This window comes from Apteryx rowi, unplaced genomic scaffold, assembly GCF_003343035.1.
Source record: "Apteryx rowi isolate R43461 unplaced genomic scaffold, aptRow1 scaffold_1148, whole genome shotgun sequence".
In the NCBI taxonomy this organism is placed as follows: domain Eukaryota; kingdom Metazoa; phylum Chordata; class Aves; order Apterygiformes; family Apterygidae; genus Apteryx; species Apteryx rowi.
Window position 1 is genome coordinate 97,841 of NW_020447362.1, and position 27,151 is coordinate 124,991.

Sequence of the window (27,151 nt, forward strand, 5' to 3'; positions counted from 1 at the left end):
TGAAAGAGCTTTGACAACAGGGATGGAAAATGCCACAAATAGGCTAAAAGCAGAATTGGAACAAGACTGGTTTTCTGGGGTGTGGAAACTTTTAGCTTCAGTCCTCAGTCTGAGGAAAGCTTAATGGGTAACTCTTTTTTCATGAGGAATGGGGAGATATTCTAATCACTACTATGTGTCAAAGGAAAACACTTTGTCTTATGTACAGTCTGCCTAACGTAGCTGAAATAGAGATGCTTCAGGGTGTGCATGGTAGCAGAATTTCAGGTATATTCATATGTTCTGTGGTGAAAGCTATGGCTCTGATACATACTGAAGCTTTTATGTGGTTAATTGAATGTTTTTCTGTGGATTGCTGTCTTGGTACCAATGTTCTCCCTAAAGTGAAGCATAAGCACCTGTGTTTTTTAGGGTTCGGACTTTAATGTATATTTGCTTTATGGAGTCTGATGTGAAACCATTTTGTCTTATAAATAAGAGTGTTGTGATTTCTTAGTGGCAGCCAAAGTTGATCCTGTGTTTTTTGTGTATAAATGCATTTTCAAATGGTGTACTCTGTACACTTAGAAGCTTTGGGTCACAGCACACCAAATATTTTAGTAAATACTTTTGACGTTAGTCTGTTTTACTTCCTGTAAAATAGGAATAAATTATCACTTTATCAGATGGGGCCATTATTATTTGTGAAGCATTCAAATGCTACATTGCATATGCATGCTGTTCATTAATGTACATATTCATATACAATACAGTAATGTATGCTTTATAAAACCTATGAGGAAAACTAATTTTGGTCTCAGTACAGGCTTTGAGTTATGTTCAGCTTTGCATATGGAACAGCAGAATAAAAAATAAAGATATTCTGTTAAATGAACACAATCCATTTTTTTGCACTGACTGAATCTTCCAGTCACTGAGGTTCAGTTTGTATTTCCCCTAAATTTCACAGTGCCTTCTGGCCTACCAGTTGTTCGGATGCTGGAACTCATTTCAGGGGGGTTACTGGCCTTCTAGTGATTCAGGCACTACATTTAAAGAGAGGGTGGGGGAGCTTCTTTGCACTAGCTTTTGCCTGGTCCTGTGGCTTGAATGCTCTTTAGTGGCTGGAGTCCCCTAGATATGGCCTTTGAATTGTATCTTCCAGTTTGGTTTCAACATAAGAGTCCTCTTCATGTGCTCTGTGACTGATCTGCAGTGTGAACCAAACAGTAGTAAATAGGGATGATCAGAAGATTCGCTTCAGAAGCACGCTTTGGATCCAAAGTCGAACATTAACTTAGCTGCATCTTTGAACAATGTCCTTGCTGTGCTTTTTTTACCAGGAGGTGATATTGTCATATCTAATTTTGATGTGGTTAGTTTTATGTAGGGCCACAGTAAATGCTGGGCTTATTGATTAAGGTTGGATTTTGTGGTTGTAGCCTTGGAAAGAAGGGACCATATTCTCTTCTTCTTTTGTCCAGCTCATCATTCTCAGGGTGGGGTGAGGAGAACAACAACAATAACAATGGTCCTTTGTAAATGTTTGTTACAGAAAAATTTTCTAGACTTTAGCTCTCAAGCAAATTTAAAAGTGTATAGAAAGTTTATGTTAATGTGAAAAGTATATTAAAATCTGCTTTATATTGCAATTCCTTTTTTTCTAAGGATCCTTTTTTTCAAGGTTGACTCTAAGGCTTTCACATATTTAGTATGGCAACTTCATGCCTTGGAATTTAAAAAATTAAAAAGGTAGAGCTTTCTTTGCCCCTAACTGAAACTTCAATCCATCCTATCAGACCTTTGGATTCTTTAAAAATTAAATTAAAGTTTAAAAACAAATTTGAAGGTAGGAATTTGTTTTATACCTAGGTTGTTAGATAAAATACTTTGGAAACAGTTGAGGTTGTGAAACTGTCCTTGAAAGATGGTGAGATGTGCTTCTGAATCTTTTGTTTTTATATAGTRGTTATGAATTTTCAGTCATTGATTATCTAATGCAGAAAGGATTTTATAAAGATACTTTTCTGCATGTTTCCATTCTGTTCATAATTGACTTTGTTGCTTACTACCTGATTGAATTTATTATTGTGTGAGACATTTCTCTAAAGAAGTCCTCTCATACTGAAAGCTGATAAAACATGAGAAGCTTGGTTTATTTGTTTTGCCTTTTTTTTTTTTTTTGCAAGAAATGGTGGTCTGTGTCAGTAGAAAAATCAATTGTTTGGAGTGATGATTAAGAAATGCACAAACACTACCATATAAGTCTATTACAGTACTCTTAGGAAAGCTGCAGTTGGCGGCTACTATTTTCCCTTCTTGCTCCCTGTCCAAACCTATTGCAGCATAAAATGAAAATGCAAAATTCATTGTTCTCTTGAATATTATTGTGGCTTATGTAGCATATCAGGTGGGTGCAGCTGTATTTGTCAAGTTAAGTGTTTTCCTGCGGAATTGCTTCCTAAACCTTTTAAAAAAGATGAAGCATTCTAAAGTTACTTCTTGACATTCCTCCTGATGTTCTATAAATCTTGTTGTTTTGGACAGTGAAGTAGTGTTCCTGACATGACTGTGTCTTGTGCTGAGTAATATTAGCAATTAAAAATGATAATTATTATAATTGTAAAGGTTTCATTGTGATTGAATAAATAACTATCATTTTTTTATTTTCAGGATATATTTATGTTCATAACAAGGCAACTTAAGGGTTTAGAAGATACAAAAAGCCCCCAGTTCAATCGCTATTTTTATTTACTCGAGGTGAGCTTTATAACTTACTGCCTCATAATAAGCGTTAAATGTATGTAATTTTTAAACGTAATTATGTATTAACTACCTACTTTTTTTTCCCCCTCCCCCTCTTTCTGTCTGACATAGAATATTGCTTGGGTGAAGTCTTACAACATATGCTTTGAATTAGAGGACAGCAATGAAATTTTTACGCAGTTGTACAGAACACTGTTTTCAGTAATAAAGTAAGTATTGTTGTCCTAATTATAATATATTATTGTATGTTTGAGGTGAGGTGTTTTGAACTTGCATGTTTGATCTATTGTGTGACTGTAGCATTAACAAGAAGAGCTTAATTCAGATATCCCAGTAGTTCAGGTTAACTAAAGGTAGCGGTCTAAATGTAACAGACTATCAATTCTGCCTGTTTTAATTAAATATTATGACAAGATTAACTGGAAAGTGTCTTTTTTACAAGAAATTTACCTTGATTGTCTTTTACTGCATTTATTTTACTTTATTCTTGAAATGCAAAGTGAGTGGTGCAATATGCAGTTTATAAGGCATTCATACTTTTATAGCAAGAACCCTCCAAACCACAGAATAGTTGAGGTTGGAAGGGAACTCTGGAGATCACGTGGTCCAACCCCTTCTCAAAGCAGTATCAGATAGAGCAGATTGCCCAGGAAATGTATCCAGTCAAGTTTTGAGTATCTCCAAGGATCTCCACAACCTCTCTGGGAAACCTCTTCCAGTGTTTTATCATCTTTACAGTAAAGAAATTTTCTTATGTTGAAATGGAATTCCTGTAATTGAATTTGTACCCGTTGTCTCCCATCCTTTCGATGGCTTCTTTCAATGGCTTGTCCACCATCAGGTATTTATATACGGTGATGAGATCTCCTCCTTAACTCCCCCCATCCTGAGCCTTCTCTTCTCCAAGTTGAACAGTCTCAGCTCACACAACAAATGCTCAGGTCCCTTAATCATCCTTCTGGCCCTTTGTTGGACTCACTCCAGTGTGCCCATGTCTCTCTTGTACTAGAGAACTAGACAGAGCACTCCACTGGCAAGGACACATCTGCTCAGGAGAGGGGAAGGATGTTCTAATATGCTATCTTATTCTCCTAGGGGTAGATACAGTCATCTTTCTCTTTCAATATAATAGTAAATGGAATGGGAATGAAATTCAAGAATACTTTGAAAAGTGGTATATGCAGTCCAGAAATTTGAGTAGTTTGACTTCTAAAAAAACTTGTCATTTGGTTATTATGCTCCTTGGTGTTTGACATTACCTTGGAGAGTACTCCGAATGGAAGTTGTACTTTATATGAATAATACACTAAGAATTCTTGTTTTTAATTTCAGCAATGGTCATAATCAGAAAGTACACATGCACATGGTTGATCTTATGAGCTCTATCATTTGTGAGGGAGATACTGTGTCGCAGGAACTTTTGGATACAGTGTTAGTTAATCTGGTGCCAGCACATAAGGTAAGACTTAATAGTGGTTTAATTTTCTTGTGATCATGATCGAGATTTATCAAATACATGTATTCAGTTATGTAGATTTCACTGAGAGAATAGCTGTAGCAAATAAGTTCCTATTACTTTTTTTTTCCCAAACAGCAATTTTAATAGCAATGAAATTCAATAGCATTTCATTGCTTTGATTCACATGTCATAAACTAAAATTTTTAGATGACTTTGAGCACTGATATTATGCAGTCATATGGGTTTACACATACATTTTTGATATGTGGTTTGTACTGTTAGAATTTCACATAAATGATATATATCCTTTGGAAATTATTGTGCTATTCTAAGTGTGGAGGGAGTGGGGGGAGTTGTTATAATGGGTGATTTGCAGTTGGCTCTATTGTATTTCAGTTAAGTTGACTTTGTGTCATTGGAAGCACATCGGTGTGTTTTTGATGTAGCCATAGAAGTAACTGTGTTTGGAAAGGGTGGTGCATGAAGAGTCAAAATGATGCCTGTCTTGCCTTAGTAAGTAATATTAAAAAAAGAAAGTCATTCTGGCATTCTGGTGACCCGAGAAAGAACTTCGAACTTTGCTTGTGTGTGTCATGAAATTTTAGTGTTAAAAAGCAAGAAAGTCTGACTTCTTTCTTCAGAAATCTATTTGGGTCCTACTAGAATCTCTTGAGCTGCGGGCGAGAACAAGACTTCTTGGAGTTGTGTATGACCAAAAAAACAAMAAAAAAAATTGTGTTATCTAGCAAATATGCTCTTAGCTGGACTCTGGACAGTTCTGGCTGTCCTCTGACAGCACTTTTCCTGGATATAGTGTGGTTCCCTTCCCCCCCCCCCCCCCCAAAGACTAACTTTTTTGCCTTTTTGAAAGCTACAATAAGTGAAGTGAATGTGAGCTCTTCTTATCGGCTCTTATAAATTAAATGTGGAAAAGACATTTTTGCAGTTTCAGAATACTGTTTTTTGAAACTGTGGCATCCCTGAAGAAATTGAATAGGCTTTTCATAAGGTGCCCTCTGAAGAGTGTACCTAGTAGCATAACATAATGTGCCTTACAAGTCATCAGTTTTAGTAAATAAAGAGTGCAAACTATTTTTCCATTGACGGTGAAGGACTAATTGCTCAATATTGGTCAGGGGTTTTCTTGATTGGAAATGTTTTAATTGTGTTCTTCAGGGATCCTAGTACTCTTGTGCCAAAGCCAGACTGAAATTTATGTAGCTAAAACTCTGATCTACAAAGTAAAGCCTTGAAATACATGAAACCTAAAAACAGAATTATGCAAAATGGGTTACTTTGTATTTTCTCAGTTGTTAAGTATCTGTTCTGTTTCATAGTGTGTCCTGTGTTCAGCTTGATTTGACAGTACTGTTTTTATGATTCAAGTTTAATAAACTGGTTTTAAATTGGGGAATTTATATCCTGTCAGATTGGATATAGCATTGAAACAGTTTGGTTTTATAGCAATTTTAAAGTTATCGGCTAGAAACATTTTAATGGGATAAGGCATTTTGGCTTTTGCTCTTTTTTTTTTTTTTTTTTTTTGTCTGTGATCAAAACTTTGGCTCTGTGGACAGAATACTAGTTTATAGTTTGTTTTCTAACTGAAGTAGTTTCATAATTTTGATCCATGTTCTGAGCGCTTTTAACTTTGCTTTGTGTGTTTTGTCTTTTTACCTTTTTCACCCTAATGGAAAGAAGCTTCTAATTTTTTTTTTCTGTTTCATCTCAATATCTTTAATTTACTTTGTGTTTATTTAAGCCTTGGGAGCTTACACGATAGCTACAGAAAGTGGTTAGATAGATCATGTCATGTTGGAAAAGTGGGACAATAAAGTCAGAATGAGAATTTCTCTTCTCTTGTGCCTTTGAACACAAAACTACAAGGTACGTAACAATAAGGTCTGCCACAAGCAAAAACTATGAGTTAGTTGACCTGGCTGTTAAAGTTGTATGGGCTGTAGAAAATGGAATTTCCAAAAATCAGACTGACCACCAAAAATGGCATAATGGGAGGTATTGATGTAATTGTAAGTAGGAAATTCTTGTCTAGCTGGATTCCCTGAGTGCAGAAAGAGTATTTTTTTGGTGAAATGGAAGAAGCATAGATTTGTTATTCAGGTTTGAAAATGATCGGATTGAGAGATTGTCGTCTTTAAGATGACCGTGTACATGGTGAGTGCCACAGGCAAACTGTGTATTTTTAATACAGCCAGAAGTAAAGTAGTACATGAGAGACTGTGGAGTGCACTTGTGAGTTGCATGACTATATTCTGGATAATAGTGATACAGCTAATATGACTTCTAGTATAACAACAATAGTATTGAGTAACGCTAGAGTCTGAAGACTTGAGGAGCTTAATCTATGTAATTTATCAAAAGAGCAGTCTGTAAGCATATATTGGGAACAAAAGGTTCAAACAGCTCTTTGGTTTTGAATCCTTGATGCTAAGGTTCAGTGGTTGTAATTCAACATTAGACAAATCAATATTAAAATTATATGAATATTTTTAAAAGTTATAGTAACTAGCTTGAACAATTTTTCAAGGGTTATGGTGGATTCTTTACTGCTCATACCTTTTAAAATTAAGATCAATATTTTTCTTAACAGAAATACYGGATATGGTCCTTAGTTGTGTGTAGTAGGTCTAATAAACTATGGTGCTAACAGCACAACTGCAAAGGCTTGGGGACAGGAAGCATATACTGAGGACATGATATGCTATCAAGTGTTTGTCTGCTCTAACTTGACAAGCCACTGAAGTAGTTCTAAGCTGCTCTAGCTGACTTAAGTTTGTAACCCATCTCACTTGACTTTTTTTTTTAAAAGTGCTGATGTAAAACTGAATGAAAGTGGCTGATGCTAATATCACAAATCAAGTACGTTAGAGTATGCACTGGCTTGCTCGCCTACTAAAGCAGATATCTGATAATTCATTAAAACATCAAACTTAATTTGTCTCACCATGTGCGCAGCTCTTAACTTCTCTGGTCTTTAATCATTTTCTTCCTTTTGTGGTTTGGCTCTTTTCTTCCTTTCCATGATCTCTGCTGAAATCCTTTGGATAGGATTATGTAAAGAGGGAATGAAACAAAAGAAGTGAACTAAAACTGAAAAGTTTGGTAGTGGTAGTCAACATAAAAATGCAAGAAAAATGAATAGTTTTCCTCTCCCTTTTGTCTTGTCTGTTTAAATTATAAAGCCTTCATGGCAATACCTGTAAACAATTTTTGTGCAGTGTTTTAGCAGGTAAATTGTACTTTATTTCGTTGAATGTTTGCCAGACTGTTCTGTTTTCAGCCTCAGGAGTACTGCAGGGAAACACACATTGCACATCCCACATGCTTTACATGTTTATCTCCCCCAAAAGTGACATTGACAATTAAATTCCTCACCTGTCTTTATTAGAAGCTTGCTTATTAATTAGTGTTATCTATCTTGGCAACACTTCAGCCAAGCTCTTTCTTTGTCAGCCATCCTTAAAAGCTTGTTCCACACCCCCGCCCCCAGATTTAACAGATCTAGAGAATCTGTTGAAACTGCTTTGTGAAGTACTCTTGAATACAAATTCTGCCACTCTGCCCTGATAATCAGAATAAAATTGAAGACTTTTACAAATTGCAAGGAGATAAAATGTTAAAACATATATTTTTGAAGAATATTTTCTCTAGATGAGCAGAAAAAAGTGCTTAAAATTTAATTTCACTCTTAAAGATATAAAATTAAAAAGGACAGGATTGATGATAGCTAGTCTTTTGAGGGGAAAAAATAAGGGTCCTGCATTTGATTGTTAATTTTCTTTTCGAGGATGAGTACAAATTACTTAATTGCTTGGAACTGTGTTAAATTGGACATTGAGAGGCAGTTGAAAAAGGTAACTGAAAAAAATCCAGTGGTCATGCATTTCCACCTCTGCCAACTCCATTGTGCCAGCACAACTGGCTTTTGGCTCTGTGGCCAACAGTCTTGGAGAACATTGCTTATATATCCTCAAATATGTCTGTGCCATCCTGTCAGAGAGGTTGCCACTACTTTTCATCTGCAGTATAAGTTTGTCAAAAATTCTGGAAGAGAACAGATACAAAAAATGAGATGGCGAGGTTCTTACTATTTTCCCAGAAGCATATCAACTTGAAATGCTAGCCATATGTATGCAAAAATAATGGTTGAAACTGAGACTAAGGAGAGAATTCATGGCTGGCGAAGATGGTCTGTCTTCAATAACTACTGCTGAAATGCTCTAAGCTTAAAAAATAATTAAAAAACCCCTGTTCTCCCATATTTGCTTTTTTTTCTCTCTCTCTCTCTGAAAGGAAACTGGAGGTTTTCAGGTAAAAATGTCTGTTTACAACATCTATTTTATATAGTAATATTAATTTCTGAACTATCTAAGACTTTTCTTGATCTACATTCTGCCCTTTTCTGGGTGATTCTTTGGTTTGTCCTGATCAATCCATTTTATTTTTGCTTTTTCATTCAAAATGTAATAATTATTAATGGTTTCTTTAAACAGCATAGGAATCAGATGGCTTAGTTTCTACCCAATCCAGAACTCTTGAAAGTTTATCCCTGCTGGATGCTCATGTGCCCGTAGGGGCATCCTGGTTAAGATGATTGCCCCCATCAGTGAGGGATTTCTTAAATCATTAAAAGATCTTGAAGTTCATGTCTTTCCCCTCCTGCTGCTCCCTAATGTATGGAAAGATTGAACTGAGGATAACCTGGCAAGAGTTTAGATATATGTAGAGAACAGATTTGTTAAATTAGGTCTTTCCTTTCATACAAATTTTGAAGTATTTTTATGGGTATTATCTTGGTCAAAAAGGTAGTTTTGACCTTTTGTAAAAGACCTTTGAACCTGTTCGGATTTGGCCTGGGTTCTTCCTGTGCTTTTTCCTGTTTCTGCCTTTACCCTACAGCTGGAAAAAGGGAGAAGAAAACTTTCTCATGTATGTACATCTAATGCTTTTAAGACTTTCTTGGCAGTGTTATTTTCAGAAAGTTTGGCCTCTGGATATTTTAGGGTCCTGGCTATCAGCACAGCTAAATCAAATACATGAGGCATGAAGAAATAGCTAACTTTCTTTATCTAGCTGTGATCTAGACTGTTTTTCGCAGCTTTTTTTTTTTTTTTTTTTTTTTTTTCTTTTGCTTTTAGTAGTAGTAGCTGGGTAGATAAAATCGTGGCAGCTTTTTTAATATCAGCACCAGTGTGAAAGATAAGAGCTGAAAATGCAATTAATGTGAATCAGAGCAGATCTGCCTGTTGAAACTTTGCTATGCTAGGTCTGCTGTTCAGACTTGTTTTACGCATAAGTCAGATCTTATGATCTAGAGTTCATTCTTATGCAGGTGAAAGCTGTTTTCTTTGTCTTGGTGGAGGTGAACTGTGGAAGTCGAGAAGGATCAGAGCAACAACTGAAAATGGCATACATTTCTTATTATGGCTGTTTGTGCCTTTTATTTCCTGAATGAGCACAGCTCTGTCTAAATAACAGAAAACAGATGCTAAAGGTGGAAACCTTTTTATATTAACTATAAAGAAGAATCTGGCATGCAGAAGATCTTCATTTCTGGGACAAGGAACAACTATACGGTTTTGTAAACAGGCTGCGCCTATGGTGACTCTTGCATCCCGTTTAGATATGGGAAGAGGAAATTACAAGGATGAAAACTAACACACATACTGGTATTTTTTCTGTGGGGAAAAATTACTCGAATGATCATTAATAATAATAATAATAAAAAAAGAAATCAAACAATTTCTGATGTTCAGGATCTCTGAAAGGTATCGTTAGAGGTCAGTCTTGGTGAAATGGAACAACTTGTTCTAAGAGCATAGACTGAGCATTTTAAAGCTTTCTTAGTGTCTGTCTTAAATTAGTTAATGGTTTAAATTTAATAAATTTTGGCTTTCCTTTGATTACCATTTAACTGATCTGCTTGAAAGTACTGTGATTTGTTTCTTGATTGTGATAATGGCAGATGGCTTTTAGAAAGAAAAAATTTTAAGTAAGCAAAATCCATTTAATTACCAGAGGAAAACTTGTTGCTGAACTATTTTTGACTGTTACAGCATGAAGTCAGCATAAACTTAGCCTTCATATCTCTCATATTCATGGTGGGCTGTGATGGTTATAGTTTATTTTTTTTCAGTAGTTGTTTTGTTTTTATGAAAGAATAGTGTAGTTTTTTTTCTCATTTGTATTCACATGTGGCTTTTTACAAGAAGGTAGAATTCATAGTAGTTTGGTTTAAAATTCATTGTAGTCTGATTTTTAATAATTTCTTTCTATGTTAGCATTTTATACGAGTATCTAGTATCTTTCCAGAACTGGAATTTTTATTCACCTTCTGTAGTGGCTTTGAGTACAATAGATTCTTCAAGCATGATCTTCATAGTCTTTTTTACTTCAGTCACCTAACTTACTGCTATCAATAAGCAAATCAAAAACTTCTTTTCTTTTATATTAACAGAAAACATTAATTTGTTCCCAATGTTGTTTAGAAGCCTGTAGTTCTATACTCAGTTTTTAGGATTACAGACATGATATTCTCTGTCCTTTTGCAAATCTTATCTTGTTCATTCAGATAGCTACACAGAAGTAAAGCGTATGCAGGCAAGGAAATACTCTCGTTTTCTTGGTGATAATATATCTTGTGTTTGCTTTTCATTATGATGAAAAATTTCCTCCCTTTTGTGGGTGATGTGCATAACAAAACTACCTTTTTAACTGTTTTCTTTTAAATGGACTATGCAGCTGATTTTTTTTTTTTAATTGCAAAAACTAATCAAAATAAGGAATGCCAGTTTTTCACAGAGACTTTTTAGCTGTCAAATGTTTTCCTTCACTTTTACGTGCTAATGAAATGTGTTGTGGTGTGTGTCACAATAGCTGAGCTGCATTTTCTTCTGAAAATTTTTTATAAATTATTGCAATATAGACATTGGGGAAAAGAACATAGCAGCCAGAGGTTGGTAGAAAATTAGTGCTGGGAAGGGAAGAAAACAGTAATATAGGTACAATAACCCAACTGCAGAAGCGAAGGGGTAGGAATGTTTTTTGAAATTTACATTAGAGCTCTGTTAGTCAGTTTGTATCCTTCACCCTTTTTTGCTCGGGGACTGAGATTTTACCCCCCAACCTCAGTCACCCAGTTGAGCGTCTGTGGGAGATGCTATAGAGACACTGCGCTTATGCCCCATTGACAGGTGGCCCTTTGCTGCTAGGGAAGAAGGGAAGGGAGGCTTTTGCTCTACTTTCTATCACAATCCTGTTTGGAGGCTTGCTTTGGTCATGACTGCAAATGCCTCTGTGTTGTTTTATGTTGGTTTCCTGGTATCTGGGGAAGGTGATAAGGAGCGGCAGTAGAATACAGGAATTTACTTTGTTGGGTGTCAGGCTCAGAAAGGCAACTGAAAAGGAAGCCCTGATTTGCCAGGGAAAACTGTTTTCTCAACTTTGTCAATAGAGATTTCAAAGCTTTTCTGTGTAAAACTAATATTTGGACTAGATTTGATTTGACTGTTATCTTCACTATGGAACATATAAAAAGAAGAGGCTATTTCTTTAATGTAATGGTAATTTCATTTACTGATATGTGGTAAACTTAAATAATCATGTTTATTTTTAAGATTAATACATGCTTAATTTTTCTGTTTATTTTTCAGAACTTAAACAAGCAAGCCTATGATTTGGCAAAGGCTTTACTAAAGAGGACAGCTCAAGCAATTGAGCCATACATAACTAATGTAAGTGAAGACTATAAACAAATATAGAGGAGATCAATAAACCTCCAAAGACTAAACTGTATTTGAAAAAGGATAAATGATATATAGTCAAATAGGGCTGGGTAACTTTTTAGAAACTCTCAGTTGTCTTTTAGGGAAGAATTGTTATATTAATGAAATGCTGCCTAACTTCTCTCTGAGTCTAATATTTTACTGTATAGAAGTTACTAAGCCATTAACAATTTTGATTTCTGAAATGGAATGGGTAGTTTACTTTCTGCTCTCTTGGGGGACCTTACACTTAATTAATCCCTGATGTGACGGGAAGACCAAATGTACTTGTACATATTGCTCTGATTAAAAAAAAWAATAATAATACAGATACTTTCTTCTTGGGGCAATGTACTTCTATGGTGAGGAGATGAGACTATTTAGGAGAAGAAATGGAAGCCAAGAGAAGTGAAGATGGAGTATAATTTTAATGCCATTATCACAGGAAAGGAGGATGAAACAATCTAAGAATAGAGAGTAAGAAGGAAAAACTATGAGTGGATTGAGGAGTAGCTGAGTTCAGTGAAAAGTAGTGAGAAGACCTCATAGACATTGCAGGAGAGTAGGGATGAGAGGAAGGAAAGGTCAGACGAGAATGTTCCAGGTTAAGTTATCTAACAGAATAAACTTTCTATTCCATCTCCCTCTGTCCCATGCTTTTTTTGTAGTTAAGGATTTAGCAGGTCTTATTGCAGCTACCCCCAACCTTAAGGGCTTGAAAACAATGGAAAATCTTCAATACTTTTTGTTGCTTTCAGATTTGTAACACGCATGGTACTTGGGAAATGAGCACCTTCTGAGATTAAAATAGTGTCCTCTTCAAGTGAAAACTTGCACTCCAGACCTGTTAGTCAAAACTACTGTTGTGCAGCTGTAAAGTTAGATTACAGGCCGGGTGACATTTTGTGGTCGTAAGGGAGTCTCTACAATAAGAAGCTTCCTCCTATGAAGAATGTGTACATGCATTCCTCTGCTCTGTATTTCCCACAAATGGAAATAATGTGCTCTCTGGTTTCGTTGTTCTAAAAGTAACTCTATTTCTTAAAATGTACTAGATGCAGTAGGAGTTAGTTATCTAACAGGGAACATATACATTCTAGGCAACTGTTTGTTCACCAGGAAAAGCAGAGCTTTTCTCCAAGTCAGTACACAGTCTTAACTTCTAATGAGATGTATCTATCAGTTCCTTCCTAGTCAAGATTACTAGGAACTGCTGACTTTTTTAGTTGCACCACCTGCTGGGATTCGCTTGATAACCTTAAAAATATGTGGGTTTTTTGGTTGTCCCCCTCTTCCCCCCCTCCCCCACCCCCATGTTTGTAGTGTCTTTACTGATATGATTAACCTTGTCAGGCACAGAGAGTAGTTATGTTCATTTCTCCAAGTCTGGGAATAAGAAACTGCAGTGCTAGTTAAATGTATTCTGCCACCTTACTGACTATGGAAATAGTATTATTTGTTTAGTCACATTGTTTAGCTGCACTTGTTTATTGTTTTAATCCAAAAAGAAGACAACTTTTCCAAATTATGTCCTCTCTGCTAAGAATAGAAACCAGTAAATTCCAATTTAGTTGCTTCATACCCCTTTATTGTAAGAGTATATAGTAGAAAGTAGTGTGTAATTAATACTTGATATTGGAAAATATTTTCTGCAAGTGAAAGTGTGAAGTTTGCCTCAAACCCATCAAGATTACCCAGAAAGAATAATTGCTTTACAGCTGTGTTACACTGCTTATAAATATAAATTCTGGAATAGTCGGTTATTAATTCCTACGCTTCCACTTAAAACTTCTTAAACTGTCAACTGAGTCGTGTGGTAATTAGCCAGTTGTTTAAGTCTTGTTTTGACTAAAAGGTTAGAATGCTTTTAAAGTAAATTGTTGTTCTCTATAGTGAAATAACTCTAAATATAGTCACATTATAAAAAGATGTGACATACTGGAACTCTTCTAAAGTTGTGCTGGTGCTTGAATTATTATTTGTAGGTTTGCTGGGGTAAACTAAATGTCACATTTCAGTGTGCTTTTGCTTTATCTGTAATTTGAATATAAAACAGAATTATATGTTAAAATTTCTACTACATAATCTTGATCTTTCCCTTCTATTACTGTGAAGAAATGCATTATTTTGTAAGATTAAAAGGTAAATTTAGTGGTAGTCAAGCTTAGAATTTAGAAGAGTGTATATTCTCTTTTACTTGATATATATCCTGTTTTACTTTCCAGTTCTTCAATCAAGTTCTTATGCTTGGGAAAACGTCAATTAGTGACCTGTCAGAGCACGTGTTTGACTTAATTCTGGAGCTATACAATATTGACAGTCACCTCTTGCTTTCTGTTCTACCACAGCTTGAATTCAAACTTAAGGTAATTACTTCTTATCTATCTTTCAAACAGATGGAAAGTATTTGTTTTGACTGTTAATATGATTCTGTACTGACAAGGTCATCACAGATTATTTTGTGTAAATCTAAGGCTAAAGTGTAAAACACATCTTCTGTGTTGTTTAAAAAAAAACCTCTCAAAGTACTCAAAAGAGTAATTAGACTTTAGACATATTAACCTGTGTGTATGTGTGCATATGGGCTTTTAGAGTTTTACATCTTTCAAGGTGCAAAATGATTTTTGATGACTTGGAGAATCTGACCATTTTTGTTGCTTAGTTTACTGTAGTATTCATCATGAAGGGCTTTGATATTTTGAGAATGCTTTGTACTGCTAGCTGTGCAGAGGAACTATATCCTTTCAGAATAGTCAAATTTAGCAGGGCAGAATTGGACTCCATGTTGATGGAAACTGATGAACTGACTCTGAATAGAAGGTCCATGACAGATGGAAAACAGAGGATTGGACCTTGCAAACATGTCTTGTATTCATTGCTTTAATGACTTCTAAGATTTTTATTTATTTATTTATTTTTTAAGCTGATTTCTTATGTCTGAAAGACAGCTGGTACTAAGACTATCTATTTCAATGGGTATTTTTGTTTTTGCCTTTCTATTACTTCAGAGTATATGGAGTTTCTTTAAGTGATGGAGATAATTTTGATATTCTTGTTATTTGGCTGACTTTTCCTGTTTCCAAAGAAAACCCTGTGGAATGACAAAGAATATGAAATCTGATTAATGTTTTGTTTTACCAAGTTTGAAAGTGATGTGTTATTAAACTTAAGGGCTAATGTGGAGCAGGTGACATTTTAAATTCGTATGTATTTTTATTATTGAGGATGGATTTTAGGTTTGCAGAACCTGTGGCCTGTTCTCATTTTAGTATTTATTACTGTATTGGCTTGTTCACATCCATTCCTTTTACTTATTTTTTTAACTAGTGTTTCATAGGTACACTGAATTGTTGAATGAGGTTTTTTTTAGTGGCTGTGTTGTCTTTCTTTCATTTTTCTGAAAGAAGTAGAGTTCAATTTACCTCTTGCTGTTTATGTGTTAAAGTAGACCTTTTTCAGCCATTAATTTCTGTTTTTACAGATGGAGAACAATTACCATTTTCACCAAAATAAAAACATTTCTACAGCTGAAGCTGTTATTCAAGGCATTTAATCTTAACTGGTGCCACATCCTCTTTCATAGCCATAAGTACAGTAAACTTTCCATCTTTAATTCATTTCAAACTGCAGCTTCTTGGATCATCTTCCTGCTCCTATGTGCCTCCCTTTGTGAATTCCTTCATTTACTCACCATATTTCAATATTTGAATGCAAGCTTCTTGTTCATGTCTTGTTGGACTCGATAGATTTGGTAGCCTAACATTGTCAGACACCTGCCGAACTGCTGACCCCGACCTTTTTCTGGGCTTTTTCCTTCAACTGGGTGATTTTGGTCCTCAGTATTTCCATGTTTTCTTCATATCCTTTAATTTTTAAGAAACTATCATGTTTGTGTTTTTGTTTTTTCTTCAGTGTACTCTTCTTAAATCACGCAACTAAAGAAACTGTCAATTCATGAATATGTATTGTTTTTTAATCTTTGTAATCCTTTGTGTAGTTTTAGCTTGTGGTCTAAGCCCTTAAAAATAAGGTGATTCACATGTTTGGCATTTTTATTGTGCAGTGTAATGGAATGTTGTTTCCAATAGACATGTGAATTTTTAGTTACATTCTTATTGCTTTTATTTATTCCTTGATGTCTTGTAATATATGTTAAACTCAAGTACAGCTTGTGAATATTCTGAGAGCATGGTATAGCTGCTATATGAATCATCTTGTTACTTCATATGTATGTTTGATGTCTGAGTTAAAAGGAGAAATAATACATGCATATTTTGTCACTGGCTGCCAAATGTACGTTGACCCATCTTTTACAGGAAAAAAGCTCTGTTTAGGATAGTCTTGGTTTGAATTAAGTGGAGTGGTCTGTAGGATTCYTGTATGCTTAAAAGGGTATTTTGAAGAGGAATGTTCTGAAATATTCATGAAATATAGTCAGTCTGTGGGTTTGTCTAATCTCAATGTAAGTTCATTCTTTATGTAGACCTGCTGGTGATGAAATACTTTCCACTCCAACCATAGTTATGGCTTTAAACTAAATGGCAACTGCTAGTGTCAAGCATTTGTAATACAGGTCCAGGTAAATTGCACGTAGATGTGTTGAGAAGCTCTTTCAGCCAGTTGACAGAAAGTGATTTCAATAATTCTTAAAGCACAAAGGGTGCATAAGGTAGAAGGTGGCTAATGTGCTGCTTTGAAGAAAAACTGGACAATGGTATTCCTGTTAACTTGACGCAGCCTTGGGTCAAGTGGATGGTGAAGGAGAAAAATATACTTGGCAGCCCATATTGAAATATGGGAGAGCAGAGATCTTTTTCAGTACAGGTCAGTTAAAGTTGATACAGTAAACATGAACTTTAATTCTGAATATCATTCAGAGCTTGTCTAGATGTTTTTGGCTTGTCTAGATTTGGCACATAATAGTGCATCCATATCCATGTGCATAGTTTAAGAGTTTTGCCACCTGAGCTCAGACTCTATGGGCTTTCCAATAGGTATTTAAGTAGAGGTCTGTCGAGTATGTTCAGGTCAAGTGTGTAGTTCCACCAAGATGTTCCATTCTTGTTCTGTGAGTTATTGTCTGCTACTACTATTGAATATACAGTGTGATAACAGAAGTTGATACAGGGGGTGGATACTCATATAAAGCTTATGAGGTAGTATGACTGTTAGTATAGCAAGATCTTGCACTGCTTCTCTGCTGCCAAAGAGGTTTGTATTACTCTTAAAGCAGACCGTGTTGAAGGAAAGCTGTGACTGTCTCAATTGTTGGGTTGTCAGCTTTGAGGAATGAAGAAGTGTCGGAACGATCTCAACTTGCATGCACTGAGCAGATGAAAGTTGACATATGAGGCACTTTTCAAAGAAAAAATAAAGTAATTGCTTTTTGTGTTTTTGAAAACATTTGTGTTTGCTTTATAATTGGCTTCAAAAGCAGTGAGTTAAAATGATTTTGGCTAGATGAAGTAAACTTATGGCGGATGACTTCTGAGCTATAGGCCAAGTGTTCCAGTCAGCAGGATGCTTTAAAAAATATTTTCAGGTATGAAGTTGGCAAGTTCTGCATGAATTTGAACAGAACCAAGTATTTTTGATCATTTCAATGAAGTGTTGATTTAAAAAAAAACAACAGTTTTTCTTTTGTTTTTCTTCAGTTTGAGTCAATTTTGTCCATGACCTGTTTTTTGTAGATTCTTTTGACACTGTCTGAAACTTCTTTTTACCAATAGAGAACGGTAAATGGTTAATATCATGCAGATGTTAAGCAAAATAGATTTTTACTGGTCCTATTTTGAGAGACTAGAAGAATGCCACCTCAGTAGCGTGCAGGGCTTTAGAACAAATTGGGATATAATTAGGCATCCATATAGGAGAAGAATAATGTGACATGGAGTTTCTAATGGCAGTTTGTACTGAGCTTGATTACTGACAATCCGATCTTTTTTTATTAATACTTTTGGGATGTCATTTGACAGAAAAGTGGGAAGTTATTAGCTAAACAAGAGTAGACAAGAATTCCTGGAGGAATGATAATGTGGTTAAAGACTTGGAATGATGGTCCTTTAGAAAGTCGACATCTGTGTTCTGACACAGCTACTCAAGGCTTAAATTTTCCATTGCAGTACCTGTAGAGGAATATGCTCAAGTTCTTCCTACCTTCCTTTTTACTTGAAGATGCATCAAGGACACACTTGTTTTGGAGCCATGTGATTACTGAAGAATTTTATTTGGTGAATGAGACATATCGCTTCTCACTAAGGGGAGCCTTTCCAGCTTCATTTCCCCACCCAAAGCAAAATGCTGGTAGAGCCTGCTGGTATCAGCAAGGTTTCCACTGGTTGTGTATTCTATACATGAACCAGATTTTTTGTGTGGTATCTTATTTCTTTGCTTCTAACCATTTTGCGGTACCTGTTGGAAATGAGGAAGTGGTGTTTTTCTCCCAAAAGCCAGGTGAGCGTTCACTGAACCATCTCTCTCTGCGGCCCTTTGGTTGCCCAGTTGACTGGGCTGCTTTGTTCCCAGCCTCTGTGGCTCATAGATTTTTGAAGAAGTGAGCAGAGTATCTGTGCATCTGAACTGTTCCCTGACAGGATCCAGATTSCTTGCTCTCTCTCCCTGAATTTCATTTGCACTCTTCAGTGCAGGAGGTCTCTTGATTTATCTTCATGGATCCAGGCTCTTATGGAAGTTCTAGACTGTCCCTTTTCACTGTGGAAAAATCCAAGAGCTTTGCTGTCAGTGACCAAATAAATATTTGACCACATGTGGAGTGGTTATGAAACTGTTAATGGAACTTGGACAGCGCTTAGGTGCCTCAGTAATGCTGCTATGCCTATTTGTTATTTTGGATCTAAACAGTGTGGCCACCTAGTGTTCAAGCACCTTGCCATTTTGGCATAACTAGTGGTGATGCAGCCTGGTCATGAGGTAGTGCTGCCGTTGTGTTCTCATGAGGCTTGAGATGCCAGGGGAATTTACCCACTGCGAGAATTGTATGTGTTGACTTTGGTTGAAGAATGAAAGGTTACTTGGCAATAACTGGTATTCTTTGAAATACGTAGTCTTCATGTGCTTTGCTCCCTCAGTTACTTTTTCTGCTCTATCTATGCCAGTAATCTTTTAAGTATGACACTTAATGAGAATTGAAATGGTGTCAGGTTTGTGCTATGTCGTGTACCAAACAGAAGTGGACAAACTAGTTACCCTTTATAGATTTTTTGCAAGGGAAAGCTCCTCTGTTCTCACATGGCAGGGTCATATCTTATGGGTAAGTAATCCCGCCCCCCCTGCCCCTTTTTTAAAATTTATTTTATTTATTTATTGAAAAGGGGACTGTTAGACTAGCAGGAGAACATCCATTGGAATTCATTTAACTTTCCTCTTGGAGAGGTTCGGTTGTTAATCTGCGATCTTGGCATTAAAAAGTGTGCTTAGAGAACTAGCATTGACACAGAGGCATTACTGGTACAGGAGAGATCACAGATAAGGATGTACTGTTGTGTAGGTGAACTTGTAAAGAAAATTGATATTGCTGTATTTGAATTTGATATTTGAATTTTAGGAATTGGTATTACTGAAAGTGAATATCAGTATAACATTCAGGAGAATGAAAGCTCATGAGCAGGGTGTTTAGGAAATGGCCATAATGGATTATAGGTCATCTTATTTTACAATCCTTCTAAACAATACTTACTTAATCAATAACATGTTGACTTTTATTTAGAGCTGCCTTTCTTCCTGGACATGCTAATTAAAACTGACAAATTTCATGTCTTGTGTCCACTTCTGCTCCCAAATCCTCCAGTTTCTCAGTGCTATCTTTTGGACTTGCTAATCGTAATATTCTGATCAACTTCAGCTATTGTTAATGACAGTCCATAATATCTAGGCAGAAGAGCAGCTGTGTGTATCTTGGCAGCTGGATATGGGGAAGTTGAAAATAAGAGTTCAATGTCAATTTTTATTGGCAAATTGTTAAGACTGTTAAGCATAAAGAAAGTGCTGGATCATGTCTAAGAAAAATGGTGAGAGAGAACATGGTCAAGTTCAAAATGTGCCATAGGATGGAGAAGGATTAATTTTTTTCTGGAGTTTATGATCCACCTCCTGCCCCTCTCCCCAAAAAAGGAGAGATACAAGTAGAATACAGGCAATAGGCTATAGCGGTGGTGCATTCATTTAATAAGTTACACTTTTTTTTTTTTTTTTTTTTTTTTTAAATCTGTAGTGACTTGTAGAATGCCTCGAGGAAACCAGCTCCTGGGCACAAATTTAGAAATTACCTGATACTCTTGGTTCATAATGACAGATATTCATTGTTTCTACAACTAGGTCTAGAAACATGGTGGTGGTGGGGTTGACTTGTAATTGGATCCATCACCTAATACGGTGAAAGCTTCTTTTGTGGCTAACTTGTTAATGACGTGTTTTATTATTATTATTATTATTATTACTATTATTTTTCTATATTTCCAGCTGTGTAGTTGAGTGTTCGGTGTACTCTTGTCACTGTGGGAGCCTTCTTCTGGATCCATGTTAGCTACCTAGCGAAATTCAGAGGTGCCTAATATCTTTAATATTTTGTCGGCTTAACTAGGAGTGCATGGAATGTGCGGAGCGCAAGCTGCACTGGTACAGGCTCCAGGCAAAGCAATGCTCTTAACCATAAGGGCAAGAGTTTGCTACGTAATGGGAACTTACAATCCCAAACTCCTCTGGAAAACAGTTACCTTTTCTTGCAGAATAAGAGCAGGAGGTTGTAGATAGCTCTTGCCAACATGAATCAGCATTTTAATTGAATAAATTAGTCAAATGTAGAGGAAAAAGTATTAATACTATGGCTTCTGCTATTAATGTTACTAATAGAAAATACTAAAATATATTCAGAAGAACTATAGTCTCTTGTAATGCAGATAGTATATCAGTGTTTGAGATTTTTCTCATCCTTAATTACTTTTCTTGCTCTGTTACTTTAAGAATTTTACATATGTTTTTACTATTATTAAGCAGCTGATTCAAAAGCACATACTGGAAAACTTTGCAGCCCACTTATGGCATAGAGTTAGACAGGAGAAGCAGTTGGTATCTGAGACTGTGGTGTCCTAGTAGAGAATTCTGATGACAGCTACACTGGGCTCTTATTTCTTGCTCGTGGGGCCTAGTTCAAAAGCCTTGTGTTGAACTAATAAGGATGTCAAATGCGATGGAAAAGAACAGTGTTTCAAAAATTCCACATCTTTGCACCAGAAAGATGACAGAAGTATAAGGGGTGAATAATATCTAGTTAACATCACCTTGTCTATGCTGCTCCCTTTTCAAACAAGTGTTGCAGTCAGTTGTGTGGTGGTGGTGTTCTCCCCGCCCTCCCCCCCCCCAGTAAGTGAAGGAGAAAATGTGGTGAACTTGAAGTACATGCTGACTGCAGGAATATTAACACACACTTCCAAATATGTTTTAAACTTAAAAAGCCATGTACTGTATTAAGCAAGTGGCATGCAGACTGATACTAATCAAAATACACTGGAGAAGATCTCATTTTATCTCTACATTGATGCTAGTTTTAAGTACAGAAGAAAAGCATCTGCTGTAACTCAGCATTTTAAATACAAACTTGTATTGTCAGAAGAGACCAGATCCTGTGCATCACAAATTTTGGGTGCTCTATCTGAAAACCTGTTTTCTGAAACCTTTTTTTCCCCCCTTCTTCCCTCTTTTTTAGAGTTATGGTGAACAGTTCCTTTTGAAAATGTGTCATCTTAAGTAAAGTCCCAATATTTGAGCCACTCAATTACAGGTCATTTTTCTGTAAAATTAGTTTATTAATGCCAAAATTCAGTGTCTGTGAACCTTTTATTCGTGTTTGCACTGGGTAATTAAAGACTTTTTCAGAGCACTGTAAGCTTTTATTTGTAGACAAAAGTAGAATGAGTTGTGTCTTTTTTCTTAATGCCGTGCTTGAATTTGTATAAGTCTGTATAGGCATGTATCCCTTGGTCACTGGATTTCTTAACAGCATCAGTGAACTGTATTTGAGGGTTAAAGTAACTTATGCATTTGAGTATTTTTCACCAGTTTTTTTTCAACAGGATACTCTACGTTGCTTTTTATTTTCAGTCTTCATTATTTTGTCTTCTCCCTGTATTAGTGAAGGTTCTTTTGTCTCGAGGAACACATTATTTATATATAAGAAAAGTGTATTATCTACATTATAATTTTTCTGAAGATGTATGTATGTATCTGTGTAATAACTGTATAAAACTCTCTTTTTTTCTTTTTTTTTTTTTTGTGTGTGTGTGTGTTCATTTTCCAGAGCAATGACAATGAAGAACGCCTGCAGGTCGTAAAACTTCTGGCCAAAATGTTTGGGGCAAAGGATTCAGAGTTGGCATCTCAAAACAAACCACTTTGGCAGTGCTACTTGGGGAGGTATATGCTATTTTAGTTCCCTTCGCAGGAGGGGAAAAACATTCAATGAAGTATAATTCACCATTTTTCAATTTTCCTGTTTTTAGATAAGCGATACAGCTAAATGTGAGTTTTGTTCTGCTGCTTTTTCTGAAATCTGGCAGATAATGCTAAAGAGATGACATCTGTGATTCTGTAGAGTGTATGATTAGGAATCATCCCTTTTTTTAATTCAATTTTTGCAACTTTCTTTGTTGCAAAGAACAGTTTCACTTTTTTGTTCACAAGTGAAACTAATCAATGATGCATTAATTTTAAAACAGCATCAAATGACATTGGCAGTATCAGATGATACTATAATTGATCTTGAGGCTTTTGTATACAATATTTATTTACGGTTTTCATTTTACTGAATGATTGGAGTGCCTAAAAAGTTGTAGTATTTACAATGCAGCAAATCTTTTGTTTTTGAAATATTCTGCCAGTGTGAAATAGGAAATATGTAATGGTGCTAATAAACAGAAGGCTTAAGTATGGCTACTATGGTGAAAATGTTTCTAATATGGATGAAAGAAGATAAACTGTATAAATTATTACAAATGCAGTAGTTTAAAATATTCTTAGTGTCCAATCATATCAAAACCAGGATGTCCCTAGAGAAATTCTACTTTTAAAACTTAAGTGAGGAAAGACTTTTTAATGTAACTATTTAAAAATATTGCATGAACTAAAAAATACCAGATCTAATTGGACCTGAAAGAAAATACAAAATTGTTTAATAATGTGAAGAAGCAATGTGACCATGTGCAATCTGTTGTTGTAATTGCTGTTTTCAGCTAGTTATGAATTTGGAGACCTACATGTATTAAGACTTGTTTGAAATCCTTGCAAAATAATAATAGATATATTATTAAAAGAGCCCTTCTTAAATTCTGTTGATTTAGAAAGCATGCTTGGGTTTTACTAAAATAGGTATTCTTTAAAACCTTTTGCTGCAGAAATGCTTATTTATCAAATAAAAACTATTCTAAAACGTGGTTTTAAGTTGTTTAAAAACTGGGGTTTTGAAGATGGCTTGAAAATGCATTTAATTTCTCAAAAGATTTATTTATAACTCATTACATCAACAGTTTTATTACAAAATTACTTGCATAAAAGTTAAACATGAGAAAACATCAGTTTTCAGGCATCAAATGTAATTCAGTCTTTGAAAAACTAACTTGCACGAGTTGAAGTGGTCCATCTTGGAAGAAGTTTGTATTAGGTTAGTTGCTTATGTTAGTTTGCTGTGTATCTCATAGTTTAAAGAGGAAAAGAATATCACAATAAATCTAACAATTTTTTAGTCAGTTCATGTTTATATGCATAGAACATTACAGAAATTATAGCTAGTATGTGAGACACCTTTCTGTTAAATAACTGTTCCTGGGAGTTTTTCATGGATTCCAGGAGAGGWTATTTCTCTTCATGGTTGGCACATGAATTAATTACATGAGTACAGGATATTTTATGTTTTATGCATACAACTGTACATTGGAAGCATAAAAGTGTTTTCAGAGTATTTGAGAAAGTTATAAGAATAGGAAGGCAGCTACATGTTATATTTTTATTGAAACGTTACTTTATGCTGCCTAGACTTTGATGGTATATTTGTTTAATTTGTTAGCAGTAATTTATGCTCTTTAAAAGCAGAATGAAACATGTAGGACTACATTGTTTCTACTCAAGTTTGCATTGTTTATAATAGGACTGGAGTGGCATAAGTGGAAATAAGAAAACTGCCCTAAGACACGGGAATATAAATCTTTGATTATTGCTATTTTGGTGCTGTGTGTAGTAATAGACTAATTGCTTTGGTGGAAGTGATTTATTTAATGCATTATCTTGTTTCTAAATAGGTTTAATGATATTCATGTACCTATTCGGCTTGAATGTGTGAAATTTGCAAGCCACTGCCTTATGAACCATCCTGATCTAGCGAAAGACTTAACAGGTACAGATTTACTATAACATTAAAATAGAAAATTATTCTTAAGTCTCCTGGAAAAAGTCATGAAGATTAGTTGCAGTCGTAAATAACTTTGTCTGATGTTGTGGTGGACATAACTGAGGTTAGAGTGCTAAGTCACAGAGGCTGAGTCCCTGTGTTTGATGCTTCTTCACAGTCTAAGGGGACTGCACACACAAATGCCTTAACAAACGAGAGCATGCTCCCTTTTTTGTAGTAGTTGGGAATGCAAGTACCATGGGACCAGGCAAAGGCAATCTGGCTAACCAGGGTCATGACATTTATGAATTTGGGTGCAGAGTTAAGACTTCAGTTCCAGGAAGCAGAGATGAGTATATGTTATGTAGTCTCTGTGTAAAAGATGAAAACAGTCCTGGTAACTGTGACCACAGCCATCGGTTCCTGCTCCTTCAGATCAAACACAGCCTGTAATTCAAGACCTCTCTAGGAGGTAGGCAACTTGAATGGATAAGCATTTAATATTTTGGTTCCCCATGTCTTACTGAAAAAAAGCATGATTAGAGAGACTGGGTTGTTTTTTTTCCAAAGCTTTTACGAAGACTGTCTCTCTCCCCCTGTCACTGAATGCTCACTTGTAATTCTTTGGAGGTAATATCTTTGTCTATTTGCTCTAAGGAGGGAATTTAAGGGGCTGTTAAGTATATGGGTTTGTCCTCCATATTTGGTATATATGCTTGCTGAGAGTTGTGAAGACAGGCATCTAAATTAGGCAGGCTAGAACCATCTGATAGTTTTGTTTGTGGAGTTTTTTGGGGGGGTGGGTTTGTTTGTTTGTTTTGAAAGGTCTGAAAACATTTCTAAATGGAATGGTAAAGAGATTTCCTCTTTCATTATCAGAAATGTACTTCCAAGCTTTTTTCTTTTTTTCATTGCTGAAGGACTTTGTGCCCCCTCTAATGGTATCCTTTGGGAAATGTCATTTTGCCTGCCCCACATCCCTTCCCCTCCCAGCACTTAGCAAAGTCAAATTTTTGAAAAATATCTGCCGCTCACTGGTGTTTTAACAGGAGACTTTTGGGCAATGGTATTGTTCTTAATTATTTTTAGTGCATTATTGTTCCCCGCAGATCAAAAGTGTTAAGGGGGAGGGGAAGTCAAAGCTAAATTCTTTTAAATAATATTTGGTTTTCAAATCTTGTAACTTCCTTAAATGCAAAGCTTTATCTCTTGATGTGGATTTTCAATACTTGTGCTGATCACCAGTAATGTTAATAGTCAGTATTTCAGATGAAACTTGAAAATTTTCACTGGTCATTGAACAGTAATGAGTGTGCAGTAACCTCTGTTTACTTTATTTAGAGCATACTTTGAGCTGGTGTCCTGTATCTGCTTATTTAAGTTGTTCTCGATTGTTTTGGATGTTTCACTGACATATGCTGTTTCTCCTTCCTTGTCTTGTATCTCCTGACACTCTTCACCTTCTAATGCTAGCTACAGTGATCTTGATTGTTTTTGTGTGCATTTTCCTACCTTTTATGTACTGCTTCTAAACTAACCTAAAATATTCACTTCCAAAAAGATAAATGAACTTTTCCAACTGTTTTGTACTTTGGCGGCTTTCTAAAATGATAATAAATAGCTAAAATGTTTGACACTCGTAAGCAGAAGCATTAAAATGTCTATAATACTGAGATCAGTGATAGTACCAAATAGGTAGCAATATCCTAAAACAGCGTAGAAACTTTATCTAAATTGAATAAAGTAGGATATGTCTAAACAAGCATTTTAGCTTGGTTGAGGAGCATGCTTTTGAAGTATATTGCTTGATTTTTTTTTTTTTTTCCCTACTTGCCATGCTTTGGCTCACATTGTGGAGCGTTCCTGGAGCATGTGAACTAGATTCCTTTTGGATAATATAAAAACAGAATTTGTGTTCAGGAGTGCAACTACTGTGCTTCAACAACCAAAGGGCATAGAGTCTGCAGGAAAAGTAGCCTCTAACCTGAAGTAAGACTTCTAAAATGTATTTGGTCCAGATATCATGTTCTTTAATACTAGCTGTTCTGCTCTGCAGGTACAATTCTGTTGGGCTATAGTAGTTGCTAATATACTATTATTTTTTCTTTCAGAATATCTTAAAGTAAGGTCACATGATCCTGAAGAGGCCATTAGGCATGATGTTATAGTTTCCATAGTTACTGCTGCTAAAAAAGATCTTTTGCTTGTCAATGATCACCTACTTAATTTTGTCAGAGAACGAACACTGGACAAGCGGGTAAGACATAACCATTATTACTACTAATTATGTATTATACTTCTAGCCTCCTGTATCTTCTTATAGCTCGATGTGTTTTTTCTTAAAAACAATGCTTCTTAAAAATACTGAATTAATTTTTAAAATGACTAATTATGAAAACAAATATAACACAAAAAGTTATGAAGCTGTCTGTTTAATTAAATCTTGCTTGTATTTGATAGCAAAAAGGTTATATGGTATTTCTCAGGGGCACTTAGACAATAAATGATATTGCACCATGGTACAGTGCTGCTGCTTCCGGCTCATGGGTCATATTTATCCATGACAAAGTGTTGTGTTTAGTGGAGCAGTCATTTGTCAATAGAATGAGGCATCTTTTGCCCTTGACTAGAATGCCATATTTTCCATCGTGCTGTATTGTCCTTTAAGATAATACGATGAAAAAATATTATAATAGGCTGAAGCAAAGCAATGTCACTCATGTCTAGTTTTAATAATAATTTTCAGGTAAAATGAGACTTTTAAGACAT

General features: G+C 35.5%; 1 protein-coding gene across 1 annotated transcript in view; it reads left to right on the forward strand.

Moving 5' to 3' along the window:
* The window catches only part of LOC112972712 (sister chromatid cohesion protein PDS5 homolog B), a gene marked incomplete at its 3' end in the record, with an annotated part of 63,869 nt that overhangs the window by 27,248 nt on the left and 9,470 nt on the right, over nt 1–27,151 (forward strand). The window contains exons 4-11 of the mRNA XM_026079651.1: nt 2,653–2,739; nt 2,857–2,954; nt 4,078–4,204; nt 11,878–11,958; nt 14,214–14,354; nt 22,301–22,416; nt 24,294–24,388; nt 26,494–26,639. Of these exons, the coding sequence (XP_025935436.1) occupies nt 2,653–2,739; nt 2,857–2,954; nt 4,078–4,204; nt 11,878–11,958; nt 14,214–14,354; nt 22,301–22,416; nt 24,294–24,388; nt 26,494–26,639 (891 nt within the window). The remainder of the gene's footprint in view (nt 1–2,652; nt 2,740–2,856; nt 2,955–4,077; nt 4,205–11,877; nt 11,959–14,213; nt 14,355–22,300; nt 22,417–24,293; nt 24,389–26,493; nt 26,640–27,151) is intronic.